Genomic DNA, 17,065 nt, shown 5'->3' with positions numbered 1-17,065 from the left:
TACCAGCCACAAAGCAGCCTGTTTTTCCTTTCCGTACCTGTATTCCAGACATCATAACCCCTCAAAATACTTCAGTAGAGTATGACCAAATCCCAATCCTGTCGCCCAGCGAGATGCCTTAATCAGCTGACAGTCTGCAGAGTAAGTTCCTTGTTAAAGGACAAGGTTAAGGTGTTGTGTGCAGAGTAACTGACGATTTGGAAACTGAACGAGGGAAGAGAGACAAATTAATTAAAATTATATTTCAATCCATCATAGTCGCAAACAAAATGGCTCTAGAGGACAGGAGTCTTTTTTTTTCTTTCTTTCTTTCCTTTGCATTCCTGGATTTCCTTTTGCATCTGTGCTTTTGGGAATAGGTAGACTTGAGGCAGACCTGTCTTGCACATATTGCAGAGTCACTGAGAGAACCTGTGCATTGCATAGGCCTACAGGTACTAGCCGTTACCCCCAGGGAGAGCTGTGGTGTGTGGGATGTGGGATCAGCACCTTTCGGAGACTGTCAAGAAAGAGCGGTGGTGAGCAGCAAGAGCCTCCAGTGGGCAAGCCTGACCCAGCAAAATTCAGACTTTAAACGAATATCAGCTTGATGGTTTGTCATTACAGAGATGAAACAGGGCTTTCTTTGGTATTCTGCAGATCCACTGAGTTTTGTGAGGTACAACTTCACAAAGTGGTACGTGTTAAGCAAAGTAGAAACAACTGGGAGCTGACTGCAGCCCAGGTACCTCAGAAATGCCTGTCTTAGCTGGCTTCTGCACTATGTCCCCGGTAGGTAACAGGGAAAAAGAGGCTGCCACCAGACGGGGTGCAATGCAGAAGCCTGGGTTCTCTGAACTGTCCTTTGGAGGAACTCCTAACTCCTCTCTAGCTGCTGATTAAGTTGTTCTATCTACTACAAGGGAAGAACAATTTTTCAGGCACAAAATTAACCTGCTGTTATGTTCACCTGAGGCAGGACTGGCAACAAATGAAGATTAAATCCTTGGCTTAGAGTAGAAGTGGGGTACAAATGCCATGGGGTGGCCAATGTTCAGGAACTGCTATAGATGCTTGTCCTATATAGGTCACCTACAATGTTGTATTGTGTCCAGAGCTTTCCTAAAAGTGTTTCAAGGTAAAACAATGCCTGTGCAAGCTGCCTGCTGTCTTGGGAGTGATCCAGAGAGTTTTAAATACCTCTTGTGAGTTCTGTCTGAAGGTCATCAGGAGAGGAGAAGGCAGGAAAGGAGTATCCCACTCAAATGTGGGTTGATGCAGTCTGGTGATGACTCATGTTGGATAGTGCAGGATGGGTTGATATTTCATGTATTTGTTAACTTCTATAACAATGCCAAATATGTAGCATTTAATTGTACGAGATCCAGTGACAGAACAATAGCTTAGCAAAATCAAAATATACTTCTCACAGCCTTACCAGGCTAGACGTCCCCATGGAATACCCTGGGGGTTGAGCACTTTGAGTTGTGGTCCATTCCGCTGAATCTGGCATGGGATTTTTTTGTTTGTTTGTTTGAATTAACAGCTGGCAAGTTTATTAGTCTATTTAGTCTGTCAGAGACTTAGCTCCTCTATATTTGAGTTGGGATTTGTGCTTTATCAGCAAGGAAAACCAGTGGTAAGGAAAAGACTAAGAAATCTGTATCTTATTTTCCAGACCAACAGTCTAGTCTTTCGGTTGTTTCAGTATGGAGTAAGTCAGCACTCAAAAAACCTAAAGAAATGTGCTGACTTCAGCAGCCTGAGCTCTGTTTGTGTGCTGCCCCCATCCCACTGCTGGGCCTTGGTTGTTCCTTCTCCATTTGCCTGGGAAAGGAAAGCAGCCAGAGCTGGCCAGGGTCTGTGTGTGCAGAGCGGGGCTTCACAGCTACAGGTATGGCACCAGGAGCAAAATGCCACCTCATTGTACTGGTATTTGATTTCACACTCGCTTCTGTTCAATTTCAGTTTGCTAGTGAGAGGAAAGCTGATTTGGGCCAGTTAGGGGCAATTTCAGAAACAAACAAGCAAAAAATAAGCTAAATTACTAAGCACGTTAGGATATCCAGCTGTGATTAACGATCATGTGCTTTGATATTTTTGCTGTTTTTTTATTTTATTTATTTATTGTTATTTTTGATAATTTGAGGCCTTGAGGAGGGGAGCATTTTTGGCGGTGCAGGCTGCAAGGTTTCCTCCACCAATTGTTCCATTGAGGCTGCTTCTGCAGTGGCTCGGCCAAGCTCTGCCTACAGCCACTCCGAGAAACAAAGAGGAAACAGGATTTCCCCCAACAGCCACCGGGTTTTTCAGAAGAAAACCATTGTAACGGGACATGCAGATGAGCAAAAACCATCATTTATACTCCATGCCTTGGGGACCAGCATCAGGCATTAAGGATGTGGCTCACGGGACTTCCAGCCCCCTTCCCTCTGGCACCAACCTTTAGCTGGTTCCCCTTTCCTATCTGTGCTTACTAGAAGTAATGTTCTTGTTACTGTTTTGTGCAGGATGGGTTCTGGTAATGGCTAGACCAAGAGACCTGACCCTGTTGGGTTTGTTGCAAACACTTTACATGTTTTCTACCTCCTGGGAACCCATGAGAGCTTGTGCTTGCAGCCCCTGGCAGAGGCACTTTCGGGATCTCAGCTCTTTAGCTAAAACCTCTCCCTCTTTGCTTGAGAGCATCCTTGAGTGAGAGCGCTGCAGCGTATTTTAAAAGCTTCAGCTATCTGGAAAATTTCCAGTAAGTCCCTTATGTACCTCTGTCCTCCTCTCCCCCTCCCTTCTTAAATCTTACCAAGCAGATCCATATCATTAATATTTCAGTATCAGCTGTTCACAGGCATTGGCTACTCTGCAGTGCACTTCATCAATAAGAGCCAGCAAAGGCTGCGAGGTTTGACACACCATCCTCATCCAGCAGAGGAATAAGAGCAAAGACAGAGACTGGCAGGGAAAGCGAGCATCCAGCAAGGTCAGGGTTGCAGACTGCAGTCTCGCTCTCGAGGTGCTGCTTGCTGCTGCCCCTCACTCAGATCGTCCAGGTAGTACCCGAACAAGCAAAAAGGATGGATGTCTTTAAGAAAGGTTTCTCCATTGCTAAAGAAGGTGTGGTGGCTGCTGCAGAAAAGACCAAGCAGGGAGTGACAGAGGCTGCAGAGAAGACTAAAGAAGGTGTGATGTATGTAGGTAAGAGAGAGCTGCTTTTTATCTACATTTGAGCATGAACTGCCATGTAGATTGTCTCTGAGAAAGTCTGGGGAAATTATTCTGTGGCTGGAGCTTAGGAGTGAACATCAGGAGGTCTGGGTGATGTCCACAGCCCTGTCACAGAGCTGTATAAGCCTAGGATACCATGTCCACCCCGTGCCTCAGTTTCCCCAACTGCCAATTAGGCATAGGAACTGCTGCTGCCTGGGGAAGGCAGCACTGGCATGGTGCTGAGCAGCGTGCACCTGGGTGGCGGGTCTGTGCTGGGGCTGCTGGCCGGGACTTGCAGGGCATTGCTCGATCCCTGCTGCACCTTCTGCTGCATTCTGACCGGTCCCTGAGGGCCACCAGCAGTGTCAGTGTCAGGGCAAGCGCACCTTTCTGTCCTGAAATCCTTCCTTTGTTTGCCAGCCTGCATTGTTCCCTGTGCACACATTCATCTCACTTTATGAGAGACACCCTAACTCACTATGTACAATGGGAAGGCTCTGCGTCCTCTGCCCTGCCCAGAAATCTCTTGATTAAACCTCCCAGCTCAAGGTCACCCTTGGGACCCAGTACCTGCACTAGCTAGTGCATGCGATTTCATGGCTGGGTGGCCAGATACCACAGGTGCTATAAAAGCTGCAAAGGCCTCAGTTCCCAAGACTGATTACCCTGCTGCTTATTGCTGCCCCTTGTACAGGTTTTATATCTGCTGGATGAGGGAGATGTTTTTTTTAGAAGGAAAGTTTACGTGCAGACTCTTCCTGCTGTCATGCTTCAATATCCACAGCTGTATCTAGCTACTGTATTTAAAACAGCTATTTTGACAGTAGCTATACGTATATATGTACACATATAAATTAGAAATGAAATATTAATTTTATGTGCAGCAGATCTGATAATGTCTTTATCCCTGATTTCTAAACACTCAGCTATTGGTATGCTGTAAATGAACATGCGTAATGGTTCGCATTTCGGTTTGAATCTGACTTGCAAGAAGAAAAGTAAACAGCATCCCTGTAAATAATTAAACCAACCACAGTAATTGAAACACCAGCCTGTGAAATGTCATGTCTAGGTGTCAAACTGTGGCATCCCTATTGCTTCTGCTGCTCCCTGGTCTGAGCAATGTCAGAAAGGATTCTTCTGAATTTTTATACCTAATTCCTTGCATCTCCTTTTGGTAGTGTTTTATGTCTCCATATTCCGACCTGTTTTCCATTTTCACACAGCCATGGGGCAAAGTATGAAGTCTGCTCGTGTGATTGCAGCCTCTTCAGTATTATTTTCTAAAAGCCTTAAAATGACTGAATGAGGATCAAGTAAGGATCAAGGTAGAGATGAGGAGGTTTGTTTTTCTTTTGTATACCACCAATTCTGCCCTGTCATGCACTGAACAACACTTGGTCCTTCACGGACATAAGAAGCAAAGGCCAGATGCTGATTAGCTCACAGATCTGCTTTATAAATGAGCAGAGAAGGCAGAGGCCAGGTATAGCCATTAAAACTAGCGATGAGCACACAGTGCACGATGCCTTGTCTCTCTGTGTGCCACATAAAGGGTGAATCGGAGACCTGCGCTGCTCTTCCCGGGCACAGCCCTGTCCCAGCAGGTTGTGATGGAGCCACCAGAACAAAACACTCGCCGTGGGGTACCCACGGGTGCCGTGCTGCCACCTCTGCTGTCTCCGAGCCACACTGCCTCATCCTCAGCCTGTGCACCCCTGAGTGAGATGCAGTGGGAGAAATCAGGCAGCAGCCTCTGCCCAAACTCTGTCCTCCCCCGGGTGGTGGCTGCCCGGGCATCGATGGGGGTCTCACGTGGACAATGCACGTGGGCAGTTCGGTCAGCCGCTGCCTGGGGTGGGTTACATGGGGGATAAGTGATGCTAAGGTTAATTCATGAAGACAATGCAATGTTGCATCAGAGAAATGAGTACACAGTCATTAATGTAATTTAACATTCAGAAGCACTTCTGTTTTGCCAGAGCCCCTCTCAGTCACGCACACGGCAGAACCTCAGGCCTGGCCCCGCACCTGCAGCACAGAGCACCCAAGGCTGACTCCTGCAGAAGGGGCAGGATGCATGAACACTTAATTCCGTGTTCACCAGCCGCAGGTGAGGACTAAGGAGTGAAATGAGCTTGAGCATCAGGTGATCGCTTTCTGATTCAGCAGCTGTTGGTGCTGGCAGGGGCGCTTGGCGGAAGGTCGACCCGCATGTGGAGCTGGCGGTTGAGTCACGGGGCGCGGCCGGCTCCCCCTGGGCTGCAGGCAGCAGCACCTCCTACTGCTCTTGCTCCTGACTGAAATGTGTTCGGGTGCTTTTCCTCTGCCTGTGTCTCTATCACAAACAGTGCCACCTGCCTTTAAACCAAGAGCCGTGTAAATAAATGTACAGAAGTACAGCTCTTGTCTTGCTATGTTTAATGCAAAGCTGAGGCCAGGACAGCAAATTAAGTACTTGGTTTACCTCAGGCCTCCATCTGAACTGATTTTGGTGTACCCGGCCCATCCAGGAGCTCATGTTCATGGCATAAATGCAACGTGCAGCTGCTCTGCTCACTGCTGTACATCTGTGCACACTTGTCTCTCATGCACATCATTTTAAAATCCAGTTCACAGCAGTGCACGCATAGCATCTGCATAATTAGTAGATGCAGTCTGCAGCCGTAACAAGCACAAAGTGAGCATTTCATCCCTTCAGTTTTATCACAGTTTGGGAGGGTGGAGGGAAATGTTCAGGGCACATTGTAGCAGGACAGCTTTGTTTTGCCCTAGGCAACCACTGCAGCCACCAAAATAAATTAACAATTGAGAATTACGTTCAATAATACATACCATTATATCAGGCAGGCAGGAGAGAACTGGGCTCAGGCTGTTGTTATCAGGGCCCTGCACCTGTTTTGCTTTTCAGGCTGTTAATGGGAACGAGGTGTGGCTGACTTCTCCCACCACACCCAGGGATGCTCCAGTACCACTGGAGTTAAAGGTCTGACTCACTCTGTATTTCTATCGCTTTGAAACCTGGCCATAAAAACCATTTTGTTTTGTTAGTATGGAAAACTTGAAAGGAGTCTGCATAGGTACAGATGACTTACAAAAGGCAGCACAAAGGAGCCAGTGGAACATTTTGGTGTGTGTTTATTCAACTTCGAATAGAGAGATTTGTTCCTTTTTTTGGTTTTTGAGTGCTTTTTCCCTACTGTGAAATGACATCTAGTTATTGGGGGTGGGGGCTGCCCATCCCCTGTGTGATTCCACATAACATACGTGCTGCAGCGCGCAAGCAGAAGGGACGTACAGCAGGTCATTTCATGTCTGGAGGAAAGCTGTGGGGATTAATTATTCCTCAAGGGCTACTTCTGTTGTAAACTGAATGCCTCACATCCTGTTGGCTTTTCTGCCTTGAGAACAGCAAGATAAGTTACAATGTAAGCATATACATGGTGTGTATTTATAATTGTATATACAAACATCTGCATTCTGTTTATTGCTACCAGCAGGCACTTACCGCATGGTCTGAGGCACTGAAGTGGGAATCCAGGCAGTAGGTACATAGTAGGTGGGTGGCTGTGTTGTAGTCAGCCTCGAGTTTCTCCAGACTGTCTATTAAAAGTATGGGACGAACCTTCAAATGACCACTGCAGCCCAATACCCTGCTGAAAGGCAAGAGAGAGTCCTGGGTGTAATTCCATGTGAAAGAGTGAAATAAGCGAGATTTTACCAGTACATGTTTGTTTTGACTCTTAGCCTAACATTGACTTACCTCCACTCAACTGTTCTGTTCATTTGGAAGCACGCCAGGGACAGTTTTTTCATACTTAATCTTGTTAGAATCAAGATTTCTCAAGTCTGGGCATCTCCAGCCCACAGGTGGTTGGAGTTAACCTACTGCCTGCACTAAGGTACCCCCTGGCTTCTCTGGGGAAGGAAGCCAACCCCTTCTGCAGGCTGCATGAGCTGCCAGCAGTACCACGGCTCCCCCCCCCCATGCCTCAGAAGGCCAAAAAGCCACCCACGTCCAGACACCAGAGGTTCTTTGCCAGATAACACCGACTGACCACTTGTTTCCTTTCACAGGTACCAAAACCAAGGAAGGCGTAGTGCAAAGCGTAACCTCAGGTAAGTGCACAGCCCTGGGGGAGATGTGGAAATCTGTAATGGGTTGTTGTAGCCCTTGATAAGGCCAAATGCAAGGTCTCTGGGGAGCACCACTGATCTGTGTGACCTTCCATTTGATGAATGGATAGTGCTTGCCAGGAGCAAGGGTTCAGGGTCTGTCATTTGCACTGCACATGGATGGGAGAAAATATTTAATCAGCAGAGCAGGTCAAAAAAAAAAAAAAAAACAAACACCACATCTAACAAATGTTACTTGGCCAACTGGGCTGATTCACAGCAGTTTCAGCGTTTCACAAAGGCATACGTGCTGCGTGGCCTGCAGGGGCTGTGCCTGCTTCAGCTCCTGCTGGGGCACAGCCATGCTCTGTGGGACTCATGCCAGGTACTGTGGCCTGCCAGTGGCCCGCAGGGACTTTTCTGGGAGCCACAAGCTCTGAGGCAGTGAATGGTCTGGACTGCCTTGAAGAGAGGTGAATGGATCCCTTCTGCGGAGAATTTCCTGACTGACTTTCCTGACTTTCTACCCAGCTGTATTACGTTAAACAGAACAGACAAATAGAAGATACCTGGAGAGAGGTCATACACAGTCTGAAATCCAAAATACTTTATTTGCTCAATTATCTCTTATCATTTTACAATGAATTTTTCACTCCCCAGTTACCCATGAAGGCTTCAGCACCTGCAGCACCCTGAGCAGCATTTTGGTTGAGACAAAGCCCTCACACGTATGCTCTAAATTCTGATGTGCTCTCCTATTAAAAATAAATAAATAAATAAAATCCAAATAAAGTCTGTAACAGAGCTGATTCCTTCCCTTACCTTGATGCAACCGTTTTATTGTCCTAGCTAATTTGGCAGCCTTCTAACAGTGCCTCACTCATTGACTTTCTGCTGCTGTTGAAATCCCAGTTGCTGAGAAGACCAAGGAGCAGGCCAACGTGGTGGGAGAAGCTGTAGTAGCCAGCGTGAACACAGTGGCGAACAAGACGGTAGAAGGAGCAGAGACCATCGTGGCTACTACAGGAGTTGTAAAAAAGGTATCCTTGTGTCTTCTTTGGATTTTACTTTAATTATCTGCAAATGTTTGCAGTTTATGGTTTCACTTATTTAAGGTTTTCAACAATATCTGTTATTAAATAATGCTTTATATTATTACAAAATACTTAATATACAATCACAGAATCATCTAGTCTGAGTCCCATAACGTCAATGACAGCAGGATAAGAGCAAGTAGTCCAGGACTGTGTCCTATCAGGTGTCGATTATCTCTACGGATGGAGACTCCACAACCTCTGTGGGACACTTATACCATTGTTATGGTATAAAGAGCCTCAGGAGCCACAAGGCTGGCAGCTCTTTGGTAAGCCTGGTTGTTTTTGCCCTCTTTTCAGAGTTGCATTCAATAGCGCTGATAGTGACATGAGCCAGATTAGTCACAAAACACCCAAACCCAGAATCAAAGCAAAGAAAAGCTGGCCAAATTTGGTTTAATTGTTCAGACAGTTGGCTGATGAATTTCCTGACCTGAAAGTAAACACATTGTGATGTGAAATGGGGCTTTTACACACCACGTAAATCCTGAGAGAATAGCCTAACAAAAGAGGAGAACAGCAGCTACAAGTGATGCAAAATGTCCTGTGAATATGCAGAAAGGGCAGATAGAGAAGATCTGCTAAGCCCTTGGTATAAGGTTAATCTCTACTGCTCCAGGAACCAGCAGCTAGGCTGCAGGACTGCAAATATATCCCCCATATGCAGGAGTGGGCAACTTCTTGTACCTTTTGAGTGACCAAGCACAAGGGTGGTTGGCCCAGGAGAGGTAAGAATTTGCTGATGGCATAGGTCTGTCATTCAGACCTGAGCTGCCTGCACGTCTGGCTAGGGCAGAGCAGCAGTAGGCAAGTTTTCCACAGGATTAGGCTTCTGAACTGTCATTTTGGCACCTTCTGTCGATACCCGCCTGCTTAGAGTTAAAATGGGGGCTGATCAAGAGGAAAAAAATGTAGGATGTGTCATGCCAAAGGGCAGCATACAGGAGGGAGCCAGGAAACTGCTTCTGATACAATATCACAGTGTCATGCCAAATAGCAGAGGTGGGCAGCAGAATGAAAAGGGGGGGGGGGGGGGGGGGGGGGGAGCAAAGCAAACAAGTCACAGGAGAAATAAATGGAAGGAAAAAAAAAATTTTTTTTTATGAAAGAGAGGGGTTCATCTACTCTGGTGCTGTAGTTTAGTTTGGATTAGGAGTGCCAGTCATCCTCACTCACCATACTTCAGCTGTGCCAGTGAGGCACCCGGCCTCTGAACGCACCCCGAGCATGTCCTGGCTGCAAGTGGGCTGATGGCCATGGGGCCAGAGCTGCTCAGAGGGGAGACCTGGAAGCTGGGCTCTTGCACCAGTTGCTTTCTTTCTCTCCAGGCCTGTGCCTACCTTGCTGCTCAGTTTGCTAATGGAAATACAGCCAGAGGCTGCCAATAGCAGTACGGGGCACTGTAATGCATTTGAGACCCATTAGAGATGCACTAAGACAGAAAAAGGATAGCAGTTAGATGTTTAAAAATTGAATACGTACTGTGAAAACCTTGCAGTCCTGAGATTATAGGCAAGTGTTCCAGCCCTGAAGTTTGGGATAGCTGTTGCATCCCGTCCTGAGACTTGTCCGTGTCCAGCTGGTCCTTCTTTTCTACTGCACAGAGCAGCTGCTGAAGTCTTGCTTTTGTCTTCAGCTGCCCCCAGCATAGCTCCCTGCTGGCTGTATGGCGAGGCTGCTCTGTGCGAGGGTCTCTGTGGGTAGGTGGGGGCAGTGAGCAGTGCTGCAAGAGCCGGGTGGCCGAGGAGGCACATTCCCAGTATTCGTATCAATTACGGGTGGCTTGTGGACATTTAATCTGCACGTTTGACAGCTGGTGCCAGTGACAGACACCTACAAGCAAGGAGGAGAGATTCATCATTACATTTTGCTCTGGGCTGCCACCATGGGGTCTTTGAGCAGCACGGGTGCAGTAAATGGTGACTTTGGCTTATGGGAGTGCGTAGGCTTGGAAGAACCCAGCTCTTCCTGGTGGCATTGGCACAGCACGGTAGGGCCTTGTTGCTGCCCTGGTCACTGCTAACTGAGTACGTGAAAGGACCAACAGTTTGTGAGGAGTTTTTAAAATATATTTAAGTTAAAAGATTATAAACACTCCACGTATTTTTCTGATTTGCAAAGGAATAAGACCCATCAATAATGGGTTTTGTCTGTGGCTGTGTACCCATCTCAGTCCCTGCAGTAGACAGTTGAGGGATTTCAGTGAGATAACCACCCATTAAATATCCCTGTCTGAGAAGAGGATTAATTGTTTATCTGCATGACACAGCACAAACTTTGCTGCATTGCAGACACCGTGTGGCTGGGAGCGAGCACGTGTGCCTAAGCACACAGGCTCACACACGCACAGCAAAAATCCCTGGGGATGGGGGAATTTCCCCAGCAGCTAATGCTTCCCCGCAGTTCTCCCTCCACCTCAGTCTTCCCTTTACATCTATTTGTCCTGTCAATTTTCATATGGTTTAGTTGTCACCTCGTAGCTCTGCCATGCTAAATTGGTTTTGATCATTTTCCCTCTCGCTCCATGGACAATTTTGGCAGGTGTCAGTTCTGTGCAAGCACTGGGTGTGTTTGTGGCTCCCGTTGTTCCTCCTTGGGCTGGGTCTGGTGCACATGTGCCATGCCCGAGCCTGCAGCTTTTATAACCACTGCGTTTTGGATAGGAGCAGTTCGTGTACGTGTACTTAATTCTGCTTATGTGAAGACGGTTGCACCAGAGGAATTAAAAGCAGAAGCTGACAGGGCCACTCAGCATGCAGCCTGTGCTCTTTTCTCACTTGTGCACCCAGGAGTTGCACGCCTGTCCCGTGCAGAACAGGACGTCAGTAGCACCCGTGAGGCTTTGAACTCCACAAGGCTTGGCAAGCATGTTCCTGCCTGAGGGCTGTGCCCTGACCATCCTGCCAGATAATATTTGAAATACAATAAAAAAAGTCTTATTTGTATAAGCAGCCCCAGGAAACCCTTCAACAGCCTGGCTGTGAGGAAGATGAAAATCCCACCACCCAGAGGGTTCGCCTGGGCCTGCGCACCCACAGTGCCAGGGGGAGGCTGCACTTGCTTTGGCGTCAGGGAGACCCTCAGCCAGAGCTCTCAGCATTGTCCAACTGTGCTCAGCCCCAGGCAGCCCCCCACAGTCCCTTCACAGGCTCCTGGGGGCTCGGTAAGGCTGCCCAACAGCGTTACTTGTGCTCCAGCACGAGGTGCTCTGCTGCTGCAAGGGGCCGAGCCCTTCTCTGCCTCATGCCATTGGTGTCCCGTGGCTGGTTGTTAGATTTGTGGCAGGGTAGGTTGCCAGTGCACCTCTGTGGTTCTACACCTTTAAAATAATAATTATTTATATCAAATAATCTTGCTTGCCAGTGAATTTGTGTGTTTGGTACCTCATATTTCAGCATCCAGCATTTAAGAGTCTCCCTCCTTAACTTTATCAGGATTATCTCCCTATTTATCTCATAATTTGCGGGGCTGTTAAAAAAAAATGCCTAAAGCATAATATGGATAAACATATGAATTTAATTTCATGTACAAACAGAGAAGCATACAGCTCCAAGTGTGAGCTGAAGAAAGGAATTTCACAGAACCTGTAAAACAGAGAAATCAATATAGATGAACAGAAATCTATTCCATTGAGAAATGTAGAAACAGAGAATCAAACCGTAAATAATTTATTTGCAAAACCTGTGAATTTTTTAAATCTGTTTTTCACGAGCGATATCTGAACAGATAACCATGGTTCATACCTTTGAGAGAGATTATTTACAAAAATCTACTATAGTGTATATATTCTATATGCATATATATATAAAATCTATGTAGTATTCTTGTAATGAATCCTAAGGTTTTGTTTCATTCAACTATTATGTTAAATCATTTTCTCTCTACTCTAGCCAAAACAATTCAACACCTGCCCCCCAGAAAGTAGAAAACAGCCCATACCAATTGCAATGAGTTTTTTTTTTCCCATTTTAAATAATTTTTCTAAGACAATATATTTCTGAGGAAAAAAATAATTATCTGGTTGTCGTTCAAGAACAGGAGTAACATTTAACAGGTTACGTCATGGTTGCAACATGCCTTTCCCTTAGAACATTTTATTCTTTTTAATTAGAGGATGAACACTGACAGCAATGTCAAAGCTCTTGCTGTCCTTCATGAGAAGCTGGATTTTCACCCCTGCCTTCTTGCCCAGCAGCACACTGCGTATTGCTGTTACAGCTGGGGTTGTTACCTGTGAATCTCTGGCTCCTCATCCATCACGAAGCCCCTTACAGCACGTGGCCCGCTGTATGTATTGTTTTACTGGCTAGTCACCAAAAGCCCGGCCAGCTAACACCCAGCTGAAGAATGCAGCCGGTCCTCCTCTAGTGCTGGCTATTCTGGGCAGGGTGGGGAGCGTGTGAGAAAAAGGCTGCAAGGAGAAATCCTTAACACAGACTGACACCTCTTCATCCTGCAATTGTGCTGGTTCCTGCCGCCACTGCTTAGGAAAGCTCTCAGAAAGCATGGTTGCTTCCCTTTCTATAAATAGAGGGGTGAGTCACTCCTACCCTTTGTAACTCAGTCTTGACAGAGAGCACAACGTAAGGGATGCACCGGGCAGCACAGGGGCTCAATGGGGCATCGGCAGCGCGCTCCTCGCTCAGGTGCAGCTTCCTGAACGGGGTCCTGAGGGAGGGATCTCCTCAGCTCCCTGCTATGCTGGAATATAGATCTCCATCACATGCACAATTTAATATTTTTGGAGTGCCTGGGCTCATTTGGCGCAGGCCAGACCAATGCTGGCAATAATCACCTCTGCCAGCAATGCAATACAAACTAAGCACACATTTCTTAGGGAAAAAATCCCTCTGCGCTCATCATATGGAGCCACCCCCAGTGCAAGGCTCTATTTACAAACAAACAAGTCAGATCTCAGGAGCTGGGTGAAATGAATTCCCAAAGCTGCAGTGGGAATGATTTCTGGGCTGCCACTGGTACTTTGGCGATTGTCTTTCCAGGTGGCTCCATCTCTTACAAAGAACGTGAAGTTCAATTTCCTGCTTAAATTTTCAAGGGATCTGCCTAATACTCATAACTGTGAAATACGTGCTTTTTTTATTTTCTTTTAATTTCACATCATGTCTTCTTTCTTAATTCAGTACTAAAAGCAGCAGTGTTGGTTTCCCACTGCTGAGAGCGGTTGTGATGGGACAGGAAGGACACATGTAGAAGTGAAGGGTACCTAATAGCATTTTCATCCAGATGCAGTCCTAAAAAGCAGGAAAGCACTCGCAGATGTAGAGACAGACTCCAGGGAAGCTTTTTAATTTGTTCCCCAGGGATGTGGGGCTGTTCCATAGAGGCGCTGTTATTTCTGCTTCCTCCTGCTCTTGCCGATGACCTATGCCAATTGCATAAAAGTGCATCTCTGCTCTCTGTGCATCTGCTGTGCACATCCACCATGTTCAGGATTTGTGTCTTTTCTTCTCATGTGGTAAAAATCACTTTTAAAGTAATTTCCTGTAATATTTTTTTTTCTTTTTCTTTGAATGGGAAGGTAGCTGAAAGATGTGGGGAAGTAGCTAAAAAAAAAAAAAAAAAAAAGTGCTTACAAAAATGCTTGGATTTCAAACATAAAGAAAAGCTTGTCTTTTGATAATAAAATTTTATCTGAGTGATATTAATGCTACCACAATGCTTCTATGTAAAATTAGTTTTAGTCTGTGCAACCAGTGCTTAGGGTAAATGGGATAACGTGGGGGAAGGCTGAGCATGATCGTACTCTGCGTAAGTTTGTTTCTCCCAAGTTTCTTCAAACAGAAAGAGTCAAAATCCTCTTTGATCTCAGTGACACAAAATAAAACCTCAGGAAAAGAACTGATATCACATATGGTAGAACCTAAGGCAGGCTGCAGGAAATCAAATTTCTTTTTCTTAGGCCTCCTCTCTAATAAGCTACACAAAAAATGGATTCGGAGCAACACGTACCCCCTGCTGTAGCGTTTTACTCGCACATGTACCCTTGAGACCCAGTTTGCGCAGCCCCCTCAGGCAGCCAGCCCAAGCTGAGGGTGATGTCTGTGCTCGTGCTGCTGAGACCAAACTTCTCCTCTGTGGCTTGGCAGGAGGAGCTGGCCCCGCCGCAGCAGCCGGGGGCCGCGGGAGAGGTGGCCACAGCTGGGAGTGCAGAAGGCAGCAGAGAGGTAAGGAGACGGACGCCCCAGCCCAGCTTCCCTGCAGCCCCCCAGCTCGAGGCTGCACCTGGTTGTCCTCCGTGGTGGTGTTTTTCCCCAGGAGGGTTCTGCTCTCTGTACGGTGGTGATTGTGAATCTGCTGCACATTAAGCCCATTGGTGTTTCCCTATTAATGAATTATTGGATGAGAGCTGAGCTCAGAGGTTGTTTTGCCGCTTCCTTTTTAAGGACCAAGAGGTTGCCATGAGTGACAGATTGTCAACTGCTGCTTGATTTTGGCTTATTTTGGAATGTAAACACACATATAATAGCTAACGTTTTCCTATGGTTTTATCATCACACAGAATAGCTTTTCCCTGGTCTCAACCAGACTTTAATTTTTTTTTTTTCCCCTACTCTAGCTGCAATGCCCTTTTAAAGCCAAACATCAGTTTTGGGGTCGGTTCCAGCTCTTGAATTAGGGCAGTAGAGCTCTTGTTGCACAAGATGGACAAATACTGCCCAAGTGGCATTTCCCTGCCAACTTCAGTCCAAAGACCCCTGGCTGTCCCACAGTTTATATATGTTTTCCATGTGAAAATATGTAACTGTTCTCCTCTTACTTCTCTCACAGGGTGAAAGTGAAGGCAATTAATCAACTTAATGACTTCTAGCTCAAAAAAGGGAATCCCAAGAGCATACATGGAAATACTAGCTGACACTGCAACAAGGAAGTCCTGCTGTCCACAGACTAACTGCATTCAGCACTGTTGTCTTTCATTTGCCTCATAAACCAACCTTACTGTACAATGTAAGTCAGGCTCCCGATTGTAAGGAAAGTGTGACACTTGACCAGGGGTGATCCCCCTTCCCTCCATTTCCTTTGTGGCTTCCTGACCCCCAGCTTTGCGTGTTCTGGTGCTCTGGTTTGTTTTGGTGGGGCTCACTGATCCATGGCCCATGTCCACCTGCACTGGCACTTGGGATCTCTAGGTATTGTGGATTATTATTTTTTTTAAAACTAATAAAAAAAGTGTTTGAAAAAAAAATTGTTGGTTTTATTTGCACAGTTTACATGTCAGTACTTCTAAACTGAGGATCTCTTCCTGTGCAAGTGTGCCACCAAAATACAAGCATCTCCAGACCATGAGGGCCTTAGATCATGATATAAATGATGGGGAATAGTGACAACTTGTATTTCTGAAGTCAGCAGCGTAGGTAGGCCAGCTTTCAGTCTCTCAGGGTTGAAAAATAAAGACTTTCATTTTTTAAGTAAATAAAGTTAAATACAGACTTCACGCTTTTTAAGAATACCCTTGTGTTTAAGAGATTGTATATAAGGGGAATTGGGAAAAAGGGTGCTTTATAAAGGAATATAAAAGTCACCTTGAGCTTAGATGGCATTTGTTCATTGCTGTTTACCCTGTGCACACCAGAGCTTGAAAGCCCTATCCTGCAGCCTTCTGGGTGCAATGAACAGCCAGTGTGTGATTAAAGAAACGTGACGGACATGAGCCTGTGAGATCTAAAGTGTGTTACTGCTGGTACAGGCAGGTGGGATTACTGTGAAATGAGTGTGGTAGCAGATGTCAGAGAATTATTAGTTTGATGAGAACATGTAGGCTGCTATCAGTTATCACAGCCAGGCAGTCTGCAGGTAAGCTGCTGGGTGAGGCAGTAGAGACCTTCTGCATTCACAAGCGTGGAGAACTGAAAAATGTTACAAATTTATTTCTGTAAATATTGAAGAATAGTTTTAAAACACATCAATATGTATGGATCTAAAAGTGTTATATTTTATCAACCAATAGGCAGAGCATCCCTGGATTCAAGAGAAAGCAGTGTAACCTGTAGAGATTTAGGCTGCTTCAAAATCAGGCTGTTGACCTTCATTAAGGGGCATAATGATAACTACTGAAGGCGCTGCAGGAGAGACTAGCTATAGTGTGGAAGGATGTAGCAAGTGAGATACCAGCATCTCTCACTTATTAATGCTATCTATAAAGCTCTGCCTTGCAGAGCGTGACAGATTTCCATCCTCGCAGATATTTGATCTCTACAAGGGCAGGGAACAAAAAAGCACTAGCAGAGATAACAACGTCCCTCAAAGGGCTTTATATCCAACATGTGCACTCTTTTCTGATGCCTTGCAAAACATCTACAGAATTCGCCCATAAAATAACAAAAGCTCAGGACAAGATAAGAGGGTGTAAGGGGTTGTGATGCTCATGCTTAGCAGTGGGAGGCTAGCGGCTATTCTTAGTGCTCACTGGAGAGAGGCAGGAAAACAGACCCCTTGCTCCGAAGCTTTGCTTAACAGTGATGCAAAAAAAATGTTCTGCCAGGCAGAAGGAAGGTGGAGCTGAGCGCCCTTGCTAGCTCCAGCACATGGGGAAGGTAGGGGCACGCGTCAGCCTAGCCAAATTGTAAATCAAAGCAAGGAGGAAGCCACTCCCCAGACGCCTGTTGTCTCTTGCAGGCTTTGCCCTGGTTCAGAACAGCTTAAAAGGGAGAATT

At 46.2% G+C, this 17,065-nt stretch overlaps 1 protein-coding gene across 2 annotated transcripts; it reads left to right on the top strand.

Moving 5' to 3' along the window:
- The first annotated feature begins 2,441 nt into the window (after nucleotides 1-2,441).
- On the top strand, nucleotides 2,442-15,317 carry SNCG (synuclein gamma). 2 transcript variants are annotated; one of them, XM_082764462.1, is made up of 6 exons: nucleotides 2,442-2,725; nucleotides 2,809-3,171; nucleotides 7,261-7,302; nucleotides 8,212-8,339; nucleotides 14,501-14,578; nucleotides 15,183-15,317. In XM_082764462.1, exons 2-6 carry the CDS (start codon nucleotides 3,051-3,053, stop codon nucleotides 15,201-15,203), a joined length of 390 nt encoding a protein of 129 aa, XP_082620588.1. In that variant the 5' UTR covers nucleotides 2,442-2,725; nucleotides 2,809-3,050; the 3' UTR covers nucleotides 15,204-15,317. The 2 variants fall into 2 exon arrangements, with proteins under 2 accessions (XP_082620588.1, XP_082620587.1); XM_082764461.1 differs by having other exon boundaries at nucleotides 2,442-3,171.
- Nucleotides 15,318-17,065: the final 1,748 nt, after the last annotated feature.

This window comes from Aythya marila (genome assembly GCF_965140915.1).
Source record: "Aythya marila genome assembly, chromosome: 7".
Lineage (NCBI taxonomy): Eukaryota > Metazoa > Chordata > Aves > Anseriformes > Anatidae > Aythya > Aythya marila.
The sequence above is the reverse complement of the archived record's forward strand: the minus strand, read 5'-3'. Positions and strand labels throughout refer to the sequence as shown.